The 17,733-nt window shown below is 24.5% G+C and overlaps 1 protein-coding gene across 1 annotated transcript; it reads left to right on the top strand.

Moving 5' to 3' along the window:
* The first annotated feature begins 3,417 nt into the window (after nt 1–3,417).
* LOC145945586 (aminopeptidase N-like) lies at nt 3,418–17,302 on the top strand. The gene is made up of 10 exons (XM_083054645.1): nt 3,418–3,468; nt 6,326–6,778; nt 8,040–8,510; nt 9,421–9,595; nt 10,047–10,206; nt 10,879–10,954; nt 12,192–12,571; nt 13,130–13,419; nt 16,287–16,492; nt 16,939–17,302. The coding sequence occupies exons 2-10, from the start codon at nt 6,348–6,350 to the stop codon at nt 17,300–17,302; spliced, it is 2,553 nt and encodes an 850-aa protein (XP_082910771.1). The 5' UTR covers nt 3,418–3,468; nt 6,326–6,347.
* The last annotated feature ends 431 nt before the right edge of the window (nt 17,303–17,733 follow it).

Raw genomic sequence — 17,733 nt, 5'->3', positions numbered from 1 at the left:
CGTGCGGACACTTACACATTTAATTTATGTCGCTGTTACACTGAATCGTATCAGTTGGATAGATTTTGTAACACTCGCTTGGATTTCTTTCACTCACTCGCGCATACATTCACATTCTCACATGTATTACATATACATATTTTATTATATATATATATATATATATATATATATATATATATTTAACAGATGTTATATTTAACAGATGTTATATTTTATGTATATAATGTACGTATTTTTCTCTTTTATATTGTTAGATATTTTAAACAGACAGTTTTATTTTAATTTCTCAGGAAAATGTCTTCGAAATTAAACAAAATACGAAAAAAGTGTCAAAATAAAAATTTCAAGGAAAAAAGAAATTGTCGCTACTTACTGTTTTCTATGCGGCGATTTTCGAGGTCATTTGAAGATTATTTACGATTTCTTTTTTAAATAGAACTATCTTAATTTTTATATAATAAATCAATTTTTCGCAATATTTGGCGTAAAAAGTTATTAGGGTAGATGACTAAAAAGTGAATAGTTTACGAGATATTTTATGTTTTAGTTTGACATAAATTAGAAAATATCTCGTAAAAAAAATATTTTTTTTTATTATTATTTTACCTTAATACTTTTATGCATAAAATAATGAGAAGAATTAATTGGTATAAAAAAAACACATAGATGTTTGTAAGGAAAAATATGTAGCTGCTAATTGCAAATTAAATACTTTTACAAGCGTCAACTTATTTCCTTTTGGAAGTCTTACAACTTATTTAATCATTTTTTTCGTATTCCGCATAATTTCGCAGATATTTCTCTGGGGAAATTAAAATGTAATACTCTGTATATCGATATAATTACTTATGCTTACTGTTTGAAAATCTTGCATTCGTTTCTTATTATAATTACATAATTATTGATTGATAAATATCAAATTTAAAATAATATTTATTTCAGATATATAAATTTGCGACAACATTACATATACCACCATTACGTTTGGAACATATTACAAGCACGATCAATATACGTAATCGTAAGATATTTAACCAGCTAAAATTTCTTTATAATTTGTATCAGAAGCCCAAGGTTTATTGAATTATTATAGATGCAACTGTGCAACACACATACATTGACAGTTACAATTATAAAACACCCATTATTTATTAAATCTTCAAAAATATAACATAGATATTTAAAAAAATTTCTTACATGTTTATAATGTTTTATATATATTTACTATTTAATTCTATATATTACTTATATGTCAATTTGATCTTAATTATTTTCTTGATTGTTTTTAGTTATAATATATTATATTTTAAATGTATTTAACGTTAAATAAGTTCTTATATTATTAGTTAATCATACTTAATATTTGTAACAGTTTAATATTTATATAAGCATTAATAATACTTACGTAATGTTTATTATACATACATATATATATATGTGTGGATACGATTTTTCGTATATTCATTATATAACGACTTATTAAGTATTAATACTGAGATATGTACTAAAATAAATAGAAGATATTAAATTTAATGTACATAAATATATAAGTTATAAACATTAACATTTTGATGTCTTATTTTTAATATTTACTCACTACATTTAATGTAATAGTTAATATTAATATATTAGCTATATTAGTTTATATTAATTCGTATATTAATTTTTATCTTAATGTAATATATAATATTAATATTAGCATTACTGTTTTATATTAAATTATATGAAAACTAGTATTTGAGTATTAATATGTTCATAATATTATATATTGTTTACATTTTTCTGGAAAATAATAAAAAATTTTAATTTTGAAATTTCATATAATTATAATTATCCCAAAATGCTGAATGCCATAAAAATATAATTTTATATGTTTATTTTGTATCTTCTAAAATATTTTTCTACAACTTTTTAAATATATGTATAATATTGTGCAATCAAGAGACATGTAGTGTCTCGCGCCAAGACCACGCGCAGCGAGCTAATGCGCAGCAATCGCGAAGCACTTCATGTATCATCTACCATAAAAAAAATTACTTTTTTAAAAAAAAGGTAAAAAGATGCGCCAAGTTTACGCACCATGTAAAAAAGTGTTATAGAAATAACAGTGTGTTTTAAATTACTGTAAACTTGTGTTGTAAAATTAATATTTAAAAAAAAATAGTGATATGAAAAATTTGCGCCAAATAAATAAAAATTTATACATAAAAATTACGAATTAAAAACTTATACGAATATTAAAAATTAATACAAAATAAAAAAAAATAAAAAGTTAAAAAAACTTGGCGCTCCTAAATTTTAAAATTATTGTACATTCTATTCTGATTAGGTAGTCGACAATTCGCAGTGTCACACAGACTTTAAGAAGATATTTACATGACATTGTGTATTTCATATGTTATGATACCGTCAGTATTCGATGGTCGTTCGAAGAGGTAAGATCGAGATTGAGTTATACTTTTGGCTAGCACTTTTAGCCATATAAAATAACGGTTCGTGATTCAACAAATAATATAAGTAAAATACTGAACATTTAGTTATTTCTTTTTTTATATATATGTATAAAAATATGTAGAAGAAATGATGACACATGATTACAGATATTGATTTTCTAAAAAATACATTATTTTGTTTCTAAGAGATCATTTATATTCTTTTTATTTTAATTATTGTCTTTATTCTCTCCACATTGCAGTTAACTTAAAAACATTTAGATATAAATTGTAATATGTCATATTTCTAATATGTACAGAACATTTTTTAATTATTTTAACAAATTACAATTAAAAACAAATTGCTCTGTTGAATACATTTAATTTCTAACAAATATCGAGAGTCAATGTTCCCTGTATAATTATGTTAAACCAAGTTAAATATGTAATAATATGAAAAAAATAAACAAATAAGCAGAAGAAATAATTTTTTTTGTAAAAAAATATGAATACAACGATAATGAAAAGTGTTTTTGCGTCTTTTATTTAATTTCGATCTGATTTGCTTTTAAAACATGTATTAAAACAAAATTTGAAATAAGTTTAACAGTTTGTGACAGCTACATCTTTGTTTTTTTTTTACAACTCACGTAAACTATAGGTTTTCAGCATTGGCAATAAATTTCAGAACGTAGTTTATTTGTATATATATGGCTTACAAATGTCACATATAAATCTGATATTAATAACATATTGATTAACATATATCGGGCTAATAACGAACAAAACCCATTTATTAAAAGGAATTATTTTATACATTCTTAAGTTAAAATCGACATACTTACCTTGATATCTCGTATTAACCTTGACATTCTTGAAAAATAAACTAATATATAAGGAATATTGTTTACAGATTTAACTGTTTGAAAACACAATTTAGCTTACATGATGAAACTAAAACAACTAACTTGAATATAAATGCTCCGCACTATAATTTATATTCTGCATATTTTATTTATAATCGAAATCCAAGGTAAATATTGAATTGCTCTGTTTTAGTAAGATTACACACGTGTAGCTTTTGATATAGTCACATATATAAATTCAAATTATATTAATAATAAAATTAATTTGCTTTAAGAATTTTAAAAAAATTATACATTTTTTCTTTATTTTTCTTTATTTGTCTTGTAAATAGTATTTATTTACCATTTGTGCTATAGTTTATTTGATATTTCAATATTAATTATTATTTTCTTCAATTTATCAATAATATTATTTTAATTTATCACTTATAATTTTAATTATGCATTTGTAATATAAATTATAGTTTTTATAGTTTCTAGTATTCTTAATTTCAATCTATTTAATATAACATTATTGTTGTTTTACATTAAGAATCAAAAAACCGAAAGTCACAATACAAGTCGTAAACAAATTAGCAGTTACCTGATAATATATTTAATCAAAATAACTGTGTGTGTTAAAAGTGTTTCCAATAATTATATAAAGTACAAAATAGACAAAATCAAAAATATATCATTAAATTAGAAAATAAACAGTAATGTTAGTCTTTAATATTACAGTAAAAATTTAAATTCACAGTTTACAATTTTTAAACCATTAAGACAGAGTATGCAAGTTTGAAGAAAAATTATACTTCTTTTAGTTTTAAGATAAAGTTAATTTTTATTCGCGTTTCTTACTTTAAATGAATCAGAAAATTTATATTGCGTTTCTCACATAAGAGTCGTAACAATTTTCTTCAAAAAAGTTACATTAACAAAAAATACAGTTTTATTGTATAAATTAACATTAATTTATATATATAAAATTAAGATTAATATGTACTTTGATGTGAATATACAAACTACAATTTATTTATATTATTAAAAAGGAAAGGCGCTTTTCCGCGATGTTGGTTGGTTTCTTCGATGTCGAATAACCGCGCGATGAAACACATTTTTGACAATCTCTAACTTCTATTATTTTCCAGTTATAAAAAATGGAACTGTCTCAAACACGATCGCATTATTTGATTAATATCGTGCAAATTTGATGTTGTCTAATTACCGTGCTGAATTTAAGATGTTGATTATTTTTTATTATATGTTATACTGAGTTGTCATTGCTATAATCATTTCGATATTCTGGAAGCAATTAAAAGTTGCATACTTTACATCAAATATAAATATATACAATAATTAGCGCGCTGCTTGTATAGTACTCTAGTTTTTGTATGTAAAAATTCCTCAATGAATTAATCAATTATTTAAACAAATTAAATCTTTTTATATAAATTATTGTAATTCTTTTACATACAGATTTCTTTTCTTTCAGATAATTTTCATTTATTTCTTTAGTGTTTCTGTTATCTGTTATCTATTTTCTAATCTACACTGCCATATGAGCGGTACTCTTAAAAAGTAGTAAAAAATTGTAAAAGTTTAAGAATTTATAACTCAAATAATAATTATGATAATAATAATAATAATAATAATAATAATCAAATAATAATAATAATAATCAATGTGTTTAAAAAACGAAAATAAAGCTTGAGGTCCGTAGTTTAGAAAATTCTGCAAAACTGATAACTATAAGGTCCACTTTCCTGAATTGCACGACGTGAATCAGTTGACATATGAGATAAAAGAAACGTGAAAATTCAAACTTTTCTCTCTACAAAATGCGCTTTAGCAGGATTCGATACAATAATATTTCGCTGAGTTATCTCAAATGGAAAATAGTCGGTTTTTTAACACTAAAATTATAATTTTCTATTTTTATTTTTATATTTTATATTATATTAATAAAGATAACAAATACCAATTTTGTATCATAATTTGTTGTTAAGAACCGACTTTTTTCAAATTAAAATAAGACGGTGAAAAATTATCGTATCAAATTCCGCCAAAGCGCATTTTAAAGAGAAAAAATTAAATTTTCATGTGCTTTTTATTCCATTGAGCTACATCAACTGATTTACGCTGTGCAATTCAGGAAAGTGGATCTTTTATTTATCAGTTTTGCAGGTTCACACTCTGTCATTTTTTATTGCAAAACTGATCATTCCACGTAATCGGCACTAAAATTTTCTCAAACTACAGACTTCAAGCTTCATTCTCTTTTTTTCAATATCTCGATATCATAATTCTTAGCTGAGTTGTAAATTTTTAAACTTTCACAATTTTTTACTACTTTTTAAGTGAACCTCTTTCATTGGCCGAGTGAATTTAACTCTTAACAAAGAAACAACATTCAACAAAGTAGCGAGAAAATACAGGCTGAAAATTTTTGCGTGTCATTTTTAGATAAGAAGATATTATGATAATATAAAATTGTACATTGTTTCAGTACATCTAAAATATTTCAAAAATTATCTTTTTCAATTTATAATCAATCAACAACTGTAAAGTAACTGTGAAATGAGGACAATAAGTCCGTCAGGTCTTTGCACATGCGCAGTTATTTCGCGTGACAAAGTTTGCTGTTTCAATTATTTTACAATTATTGATTGACTGTTAAAGGAAAACTTTTCGGAGTATATTAAAAGTATGCTAAAATCATCTAAAGTTATATTTTATCAAAATATATTATTATATCAAAATTCGCAAATATACTAAACGCGTATTTTCTCGCCTCTGACGTCACAATCTAACGTGCCTGTGGCTAGTATCAAGAAGCTTTAACATAAAACGCAATATATATAAAAAATATTTATAAAAATTTACAACTATCTAAATAGATTGTATATTTTTCTAAATTGCTGTAACTTTTTGATATGTTTCCCTTTTCTTTGACAGAAGTCGACAGTTTTGCATTCCTCTTATATTTACTTGTTGTCCATTTTTGTTTCTTATTTCAATCTTAATAAAAATATATGTTTGCAGATTTGAAGCAAAAGCTGACATTATGTTTTTAAAACTGTCATTAAATATTTTATTACACATCGTTGTAATGGCAATGGCTTTTTCGTCAAACTGTCTGGTACCAAACCATTATGATTTGAAGCTAAAACTGGAATCAGAATATGTGTTAAAGGGCGAGTCCAATATCGTAGTTTTCATTAATTGTGCATTACGGAATATAACATTTGATGTATCAACTTATATATCTATACAAGAAGTGAATATGAAGTCAGTAGCGAATCCAAAAATTTATACAGCCAATTATATACTGTTTGCATATGGAACTGCCCTTGTTAATTTCGATGAACAATTAGAGCTTCATAATATATTTGAAGAAGGATTTTATATTTTGAATATAAAATTTGAGAACCGTATATTTGGACGATATTCCTCACAATTTATGCGAATTTATTGGTACGAACATAAACAAGAAAAGTGAGTAAATATAAAAATATTTTATTAATTAACAATAAGTAAATGTATATAAATAATATAAAAATATAAATATATAAAGATATATATATAAACATATAAATATATTACATGCATATAAAATAAATACATAATATACATATATATATATATATCTATATATATATATATATCGAACACTATATAAATATTTACATTAGTTGCATTGTTCTTTAATTAAAAATCTAAAGACATAAAAGAAAATATATGTAAATATAAATAAGTAGCATTAAGTTAAGAATTACATTACACATTAACATTAAATAAGAATCACAGTAAGTGTACTATTAAAGAATAACAATTATTGCATAAATTTTAAATGCACAACTCTACATATGCATACCCATGCGTACGCAAAACTATATAATTTAATATTGCTTTTGTGTACCATATTTTATATACATCTATAAAATAATTTTATGCATTAATATACAAGGTAGTCTTTAAATACTTGGCCATAATCAAGAATTGGATTGAGCTTGCCATAAGGATGAAAAAAGTTCTTATAAACATCAGTCTAAAAATTCCTTCAGGAGTTACGACTCATTTAATTATCAATTTCAAAGAATAAATATTTTCAAAGTTTTTATCGTACCTCATTATGATTTGTACTTTTTTATACATTAAGGTGTTTAATAAAATTAATCGAGTAATTTGTACGAGGCAACATTTCAGAATTTAAAGCACAACAATCTCGATATCTTTTTCCGGTATCGCAAAATATTAGTCAAACGGAATAATTCAATGATTAGACAAATGGAAACGTGTCTTTCAGTTAATGGTAGATATTTTCAACAATATCTGTAAATCTGTAAATAAAAATAAAGTTTTTTCTTTTCATTGGCCTTTCATTTTTTTGAATCAGGTATTAATTATTAAATAATTACATGAATTGTAATTCCTGAAGGAGCCATTTTCGAACTAATGTACATAAGAACTTTTTTCATCCTTATGACGAGCCCAATCCCTGATTTTGGCATAGTATTTCAGGACTACCCTGTGTAATAGAAAAATAATAGTATATTTGTCCTGTTTTGTATGTATGCGTAATAATATTCAAATAATTATAAATATTAATGAATAATGAGCGATAATCATTATCATATACTTTTAACATTATTTATATATTGCGCTGATACATTCTGCAATGCTTTCTTAATAATTGTTGTATCAGTAATTGCTGAAAAGTTGTCATTCTCTAAAGCATGTCATTAAAATGTGATAGGTGGATGCTCGCGATACTAAACCAGGCGCGAACAGCCCGAGAATTATTTCCATGTTTGGACGACCCGGAATTAAGTGCCACATTTAACATGTCCGTAGAACATAACAGAAGATACAGAGCTCTATCGAATATGCCGATACGAGAATACGATTTTGAAGCCAGAGGCACAATAATGGTTACTCATTTCCAAACGACATCTAAAATATCTCCAAACGACGTAGCAATTTTAATATACGAATTTTACGGTCTGCATCCGATTCATGTTTTAGATTCGAAAGGGACTGTCATCAGAACGTGGTGCAGACCGTATTTGGCACCCTACGTGACACTCGGTTTATATGTTGCTACAATGATAATTTTGCATTTAGAAAACGAATGGAATATCTTAAAAAACGTTTCAAGAGTGGATTATGTCGCTGTTCCGAATTTCAAGAACAAAATTTGGCAGACCTGTGGTCTGATTATTTACAAGTAATACATATATATTCTACAAATAACTGTAAATATATAATAAATATATCATTAAAATATTATATTATTATTTTAAAAACTTAAAATTCAAAGATATGCATTTTTCTACTTTTATTGTTACGTCTGATGGCTTAATTAAATACAGACTTATAGCGGTATTTATTCAATTATTTATTTATTTTAACAATTTAGAGAGTAGTATATTTTATAAAATTTGGAAATATGTGCTTTTATCGATGATCAAGTAATTCCTATAAGCAATTATAATGAATGACGCGATAAAACACATGTATATGTAATATTTACTATAATTCAATTACTGAATAACTTACATTTATAGCATGTAATAGACATTCAATGATGGAGAAACTTTTTGTCGTTATATCAAATTAAGAATTTAAATATTATCAACAATTTGACACAATTTTAAGATTTTATGTTAAAAATATATGTTTCTGTTCTTATTACTGAACTTACTTTTATTACTAAACGCATTGTGTATGTGTATGAGTAAAATTACTATTTGTTATATATTCATCGAAAAATCGCTAGAAGACTTATTCTATCACATTGAGAAATAAATATGATAACAAAAATAATGGAAAATAAAATTACTTTATACTTATTTCGTCTTTGAGAAATAAAAGAATAAAGTTATAAAATAATTACATATAATTAACACATATAATACATCGAATGAATTGTTACAAAAAACTAACAACTCTTTTATTTATTAATGTTTAATTAATCCATTCTTATGTTTATTAAAATTCTAATTATGTATGACAATACTTCAATTATATTTCTTTAATATACATATGTAAAAACATTTAATTTGTACATAAGCAAAATATGCAAGTTTATAACAAAATAGTTCGAAATAATCATATTATTTACAAACAATTTTCAGTGAAGCTGATATTACTCACAACGAGAAATTACATCTTCCTGCGCATAAATTTATAATGATGCGCTCAATAGCTCATGATATAATATATCAACGGTATGATTATATCTTCGATCCGTCTTATTGGTGGTTAAACGAGGGCTTCATTCTGTTTTTCGAAACATATATCATCGACCAGGTTGGTCTTCTAACATTTCTGACGTTAATTATAAGAAAATTTTGATTGATATTCTGACAAAATGTAAAATTTTGAAATTGCCTTCTCATTCAAAAAGATATAGAAAAAATGACTTTATATTATTCTTATTACTATCTTGAAATATCATCATTATTTGAAAAAAAAGAAATAGTACAAAGCAGATAAAAATTATACTTAAAATTCGTTATTAGATTTTGTGAAGGACTCGCGTTTATATTTTTAAATCTACAATATTAATTTTCATCAAATTGTTAAATAGTTGTATACACATTTTTACTAAAAATTTAAGAAATATTTTAATTTAAATAAATATATAAAATAGCAAAGGTTTTTTTAGAAATAGCAAATAATTTTATTCATTATTACGTATTATTAATGTGATTTTCTTTTATCATTTTATATTTATTAGGATACATCTATTTGTCCGTAGGATTTACCAGATTTTCGGATGATGGACTTGTTTGTAGTTCAGACTCAATATGAGTCCCGATTTCTAACAATAAACGGTACAACGGATACAAATAATTTTACGAAAGATACAAGCGATACGTTTAAAATTAGTTCAAACATTTTTTTTTCTTCTATTAAAGGTATGTATGTATGTATGTACATTTGAATTATAAATTATAAATTAATTAAAATATATATACAGGGTGTCACTTAAAGACCGCCCACTAAATACATAGTGTTATTCCTTACCAAAAAATAAGTCGAAAAGTCCTGAACAATTTTCTTTTTTGAAAACTTAATAATGGAGTAATAATTGAGTATACGGCCAAACAGCGCCGAACATTATCCTGGCGCACGTCACTGAGTCACACAGTGCTTGTGAGTACATATTATCAGGATTTACTGAATTATTAATCCATCATTTAATGTTCCAAAAAAAATGTTCAGGACTTTTCAACTTATTTTTTGATGAGGAATAACGCTATGTACTTAGTGGGCGGAATTTAAGTGACACCCTGTATATATTTACATATGCAGATATATATTTATATAAAAAATTTTTAAATAATATAATTAAACAATAATTATACATTGCCGACCATAAACATGTACTAATAATCACAACAAATAAATCAAATTCAATTCTGCATTTCATTCTTCTTATTCGCTTATATTTAAGTGATAAATAATTTTTTATTAATTATAGTTAGTTCTTATATTTAGTATTATTAGTAATGTTTACGAATTTATGAACATCATTGGTTTAAATTATTTAAAATATATATAATTACGCATACTTTATATTTCTATAGGTGCCATTATATGGCGGATGTTACAAAGTGTAATTTCCGATGAGATATTTTGGACATGTATCAATACGTTTGCTAAGTAAGTGTTATTCATATTGTAATATAATAATTATAAGTTTCCTTATATGAACTATCATAGGGTTTTTTCTAAAATAAATTTTTATTCAATATTCTATAACCAGTCTTGTTTATTTTAATAAGTCTTATTATTATTAAGTAACACACAAAAGCATAAAATATTTTTTACAAGCAAAGAAAAAAAACAAACAAAAATGTACTTCTCAAATGTCATACAATGCAAAATTTGAAAACATATATTATAAATATATGACTATCTGGTTTTAATACAAATTAAAGTCTAACTGGCAATAATAATAATCTTAACTATAACAATTTTTTATGAGATCTTATTTATGAAGTAATACTTAAATTATATTATATGTGTGTAAAGTTATTAGACAATATTATATTATCCATCGGTCCATATTTGGGAAATTTCGTATATATATAATCCTATACATACCGGGTGAGTCATTTAAAGTGTTACACACTTATATCTCGGAAAGAAAGCATTTTAGAGAAAAATGTTTCATACAAAAGTTTTTTGACTTCGAGGGGGACATAAGATGGTATCATTGGTTTGACCTTGGATAATCGTTTGAAGGTCACGTGATATAATAAATATATACACAAAATGTTAAAGAAGTGCATAATATATGTACGAGCAAAAATGTGCATTTAAAACTTTTCTATAGAACATGAAAAAAAATACGATAAGTTTAAGAAAGTGTATCCAATGATTATTTAAATTTGGATACTTATGATACAAACTGAAATTTGAAATATAAAAAATTGGTAAATGCTGTTAAAAATAAATTTGTTAACAAAATAGTTAAAAACAAATAAGACATATTATAATAAAAATATATACATACAAATACTCAGACAAAGTATATATATATATATATATATATATATATATATATATATATATATTGCACCTTCTTAAATATATAACAAAAACACTGAAATATGTCAATAAAATAATTAAGTAATTAATTGAAAAAATTATATTATGGTTTGCATCAAATATATTAGCATTATTTTATGCAATTTGCTGATTTGAATCTTATTTTGTAAGAAAATCGATCATTGTTTTAAATCAATTCACCTTTGTAAGAGTCAAAGTTAATATTAAAGTATAAGTTATTCAAGCTATATTCGTTAAAACGGATAATTATAATTTTATATTTTGCTAATGCGAATCATTTATATCATGTAGCATTTATTGCCACACAATATGTTAAATTTTACAGACTATATTCCTCTAATTTGAAAACTCCCGATGATCTGTGGAACGTTATGGAGAAAGAGACAAAAAAATACGATACTTACGATGTAAACTACCTTCAGAACGTGAAAGAGATGATGAATATTTGGTCTACACAAAAGTATTGTCCTGTGCTAAATGTGACACGAAATTATTTTAACGATCAAGTAATAATATCGAAAGAGTTTGAAGACAAACTGGGTGAAACGCCGTATTTTATACCCATCAGCTATACTGTGAACACAGACATCAATTTTAATATAAATTTGCCAAAAATTAATGATTGTTTAACGAAATCGAGACCGACGTTGGAAATACACCTTGATAAGGAAGTTGAATGGATTATTATCAACATACAACAAACTGGTAAATATTAAATAAATTATAATATAAATTATAATATATCAATTTAAATATTTTAATATATATTTATATATATATATATATATATATATATATATATACATACATATGTACCAATATATTATTTTAATATATTAATTTTGTACGCCATTTATTTTTATAGAACTTTAATTTTTTTTTAATTATGGCATCTATTTGTTATAATATGTATATATGTTCAATTTCTGCATAAAGTAGTTTATATATGTTTAAAACAATATGCAAACGTAAAATTAATTTAATTCAAAATCTTTTTATTTTGTACATTCAAAAATATATATACATACATATGTACCAATATATTATTTTAATATATTAATTTTGTACGCCATTTATTTTTATAGAAATTTAATTTTTTTTTAATTATGGCATCTATTTGTTATAATATGTATATATGTTCAATTTCTGCATAAAGTAGTTTATATATGTTTAAAACAATATGCAAACGTAAAATTAATTTAATTCAAAATCTTTTTATTTTGTACATTCAAAAAAATCGATAAAATTTATCTGTTTAAATAGGATATTATAGAGTCAACTATGATAAGGAGAACTGGCAAAGACTTGCACATTACTTAAATTCTGAAAACTATTCTAATATACATGTTCTTAATCGAGCGCAAATCATCGATGATGCATTCTATATGGCGATAAATAAAAAACTTGATTTCGCCATATTCTGGAAACTTGCGAGCTACTTATGGCGAGAGAAAGATTACATAGCATGGTACCCTATGATCAAAGCTTTTCAATATACATCGTTTATTTTTGCATTTTCAAATAATCCAGATAAACCTCCCGATTGGCTTCAGGTACTGTCACTAATAAAGTACAAGGCGCAATTTTAAAGTAAAGTAAGATCCGTTTTAAAATAAAAAACAATTTTAACATATAAAAATAATTTATTATTGCAAAAATCTTCTACGTGCTTACTTTATTTTTCCACATAATCATCCATGACTTCCACGCATTTTTGAGATCGTTTCAACAGCTTCATAATTCCACCGTCTAAAAGTCTGCCGCCTGTGTCTTGAACCAGTTCTTAACGCCGTTCTTTAGTTCGTTGTTAAAAAATTGAATAGACAACTTTGTAATGCTTTTGAACCAAATGTTATGAATGACAGTAAAGTTAGGCAATTGTGTCGTTTGTTTAAAGAAGGATGAACAAATGTGCATGACAAAGAGCGTAGAGGTAGTCCGACAATGATGACAGAAAGTTTAATAGAAAAAGTAAATGCAAAAATTATTGCAAATCAGCAGTTTACTGTTTTAGAATTGTCTATTCAATTTCCTAAAGCAAACTAAAGAACGAAATAAAAAGCGAATTAAAGAACGGCATTACTAACTGGTTCAAAACGCAGGCGGCGGACATTTACGACAATAAAATTAGAAAGATGTTGAAACAATATCAAATATGCGTGGAAGTCATGGATGATTATGTGGAAAAATAAAGTAAGCATGTAGAAGAATTTTGCAAAAATAAATTATTTTTATATGTTAAAATTGTTTTCTATTTCAAAACGGACTTTACTTTAAAAATGCGCCTCGTATATCAATGAAATTAAATACTAAATCAATAAAAATAAAAAATTGTATCACTAACAAAGTTATATGATAACAATTTTATATCATTATTCTGACTTGCTTAAACACTAAGATATTAAGGAATTAAGAATAATAAGAAAACCTAATTACATGATAATTATAGGGAAATCTAATAATTATGGGTGCTGTCTTCTTTCAAGATCGAAGTGTAACGCATTACGTGTGGCTTCGTTATCTTTACAATATTTTTATTTTATTTGGTAACATAATAAAGGCATTTGTAACAAATTCATTACTTTACCATTTTTTTCAGTAAAGCGTTAAAATAAATTTAAATATATCCCAATAATTATTTTTGAGGTTGCCTGGCATATTTTCTAACATATGTGCAAACGCACACACTAAAATCTTTATATATATTACGATATAATTTGAAAATATTATTTTTTAATTACCTTTTAATCACAGTTGCAATGAAATTTTATGACTTTTATTTTAAATCAATTTATGTAAATATTATGTATAAATTTGTTTTTATTTTGTATTATTTTTGTTTTTTGTATTGTAATTATTACATATTAAAAACGAATTTAAACATAAAATTTAATATAATTTATAATTTATAATATACGTCCAAAATTTTGAATACGCTCAAAGTTAAAAGTGCAGAAATAACCGATATTTTCAAATTTAATCTGTTAAAATATTGAATTAATAAACTTATTTTTACGTATTTACATATCGTATTTACATATCTTTTTTATTACGAAGACAAATTTCTTTGCAATGTTTTTCGAAAAAGATGGTTCTCCAATTAAAGAGTGTAAGGATTCACAATTATAAAACTATTATATACTTAATACATAAATATTTAAGTTATATCGCTTTTATTACATTATCACAAAAAAATTTAATGTTAAAAAAATTTTTTGTGTTTTATGCATAGAACTTAACTTTAATAACATTAAAAGAAAATTGTAACAATACGATAACCCTTTTTATTAATCCCCTCTTATGTTTTTCATAATTTCTTCTTCGTATTTTTAAAACGGCTTGTTCTCGGCTCAGGAAAATCCTAGCGAGCTCGGGTTTTCGGCATATGAAAATATTAGAGTGACAACAGCTTTTTTTTTTCACCTAGCGAGAATTCACAACAGTACGTATTAATTACTTTACGAGGGGATTGGCTTCGCGGAATTGTTTTTTCGGCATTACTAGTTTAATAATATCGACAACGAATGACAGTAACGAGTTATTAATTTAAAATCTATAATGGGAAACAGTAATAAATTTTTTTTATAAAGTAATTTTTCCAACTTTATCTTTTTCTTTACAAAAAATCTGATTTCAAAAGACATTTAAATTACAACCGACAATTAAGACGCTGATATATATTAATGAGTCAGTATCAAAAAAAAATTAATTTTTGTTTGAACATGATTTCTAATGCATTTTGGGCACATGAAGCACTTTTATTGGTACAAGACCAACAAGAAATTAAATTATTCTCAATTTGAGATTTTATTTTTATTAATCATCTTTTTAAAAAATGTATTATTATTACTTCATTAATTATTATATCACATTTTTCTTAGGAAATTATATTTTAAATATATATTTTGAAATTGATTATAATTCTAATAAGATTATAATTTGTACCCAACTTTAGTAAATAATACAGTAGACAAATAATTAAGTAAAAAATAAATATTTAAATTTTTTGTATCATAAAATGTTATTGGCAGATATAAAAAATTTGAACTGAGAGTTTTAGTTTCAAAAAAATATAATATGATTTATGAAGTCTCTTATAATTGCAAACATTTATTATATAATAACCTTGTGCAAATTTGAAATTTATTACCTAATATGTATTTTCTGTGTAATAATCTAATATTACTTAAAAAATTATGAATTAGGTAAAATATAACATGTTATAATTTTATGTATTTAAAAGGTATAAAAAATTATTTAAGAGATTAATTAATTTAAAGTATATATTTTAATCACTTACGGAAATGTAAAATAGTTCTAGTCAATAAGAATGTACATTTTTCGCATATTTATTATATATGTGTTTGTAAATAATTTTAAAACTGAAATATATAAAAACTTATTTTTTACTAAATTGCAGGAAGTATTGGGGAATATAAGAAACCTGTTTCTACATATGCACCAAGATACGTACAATCAAACGATACCCACTAACAACGATCTTGATAAATTTTTAAAACCAGAACTATCCAAAATCGCATGTATTATCGGTAATTCTTTGTGCATTGAAGCAGCTCAACATCAATTAGAATTATATTTATATGATACTAATAAAAATATGTACACGTAAGTGCTTTTTAATCATTATATATCTCCGTGTCTTTTTAAATCTTGTACGCTTATATTTGATATATTTATTACTGGAGAAAAAAACCATACAACCATCAAATATTAATACATGTATGTATATATTTGTGTATATACATTCGGCCAAAGAAAATGGTACACTTGAAAAGTAGTAAAAAATTATATAAATTCAAGAATTTATAACTCAATTAATAATTATGATATCGAGGTGTTTTAAAAACAAAATTAAAACTTGAAGTCTGTAGTTTGAGAAAATTTTAGTGCCGATTATGTGGAAAGATCAGTTTTGCAATGTCAAATGACAGAGTGAGAACTGCAAAACTAATAAATAGAAAATTTACTTTTTTTAATTGCACGGCATGAATCATTTGATGTAGCTCAATGTGATAAAGAGCACGTGATAATTAAACTTTTATATTGCGCAGAATTTTACCTGGATGGCAGAAATGGACTTACTGTAATGGTTTAAAGAATGCGAATTATACTACATGGCTGTCTGCATGGATGAAAGCATATGAAATATACAAAGAAAGCTCTGATTATAGAATTTATGAAGGCTTTATTTGTTTCGAAAGTCCCCAATTAATCATTCATTATCTGTCGTTCCATTCAGCAAACTTTACAAATCGATTCATAGATAATGAAGGTGAAACAATAGCAAAAGAAACAGAGCATAAAGTTAATTCTTTAACTGCTAATATTTATCTTTCTATTCTTTCGAGACATGCTAAGAACACTACAATACTTAAAATATTATTGGAAGATTACAAAGAAGTAAAGTTCAGGTAAAAACATTTTTTTCAATAGAATTATATTGTTTATTATCATAATGATTTTTTATGTGTGTGTTAATTATAAATCTATACATACTATTTGTTGTTATAGTCATGTCAATATAAATGCGGCAATACTTGTGACTGTTAATAATGCATATTCATCAGTACAACTTGACGAGGTAAATTTTATACTTATTTATAAAGATTTTATTATAATATTAATTTTTTATTAAAATGTATGTAGGATTTTATTTAGAATGGTAATAGAATCGTTTATTATAAAAATAATCAGACAATATATAAAGATCAGTAACGGAAAACTCTCGCAGAAAGTTCTTAATTACTCTGACTCTGTGTACTCTTACAGCTTAATACACGCTCTCACACTTTGATCTCTACTAACAATGAGCTCCCTGGGCCTTGGGTTCTCTAGGGTTCACTTAT

This window comes from Prenolepis imparis, unplaced genomic scaffold (assembly GCF_030444845.1).
Source record: "Prenolepis imparis isolate NDT839.2.m4 unplaced genomic scaffold, iyPreImpa1.0 SCAF_14, whole genome shotgun sequence".
In the NCBI taxonomy this organism is placed as follows: Eukaryota; Metazoa; Arthropoda; class Insecta; order Hymenoptera; family Formicidae; genus Prenolepis; species Prenolepis imparis.
The sequence above is the reverse complement of the archived record's forward strand: the minus strand, read 5'-3'. Positions and strand labels throughout refer to the sequence as shown.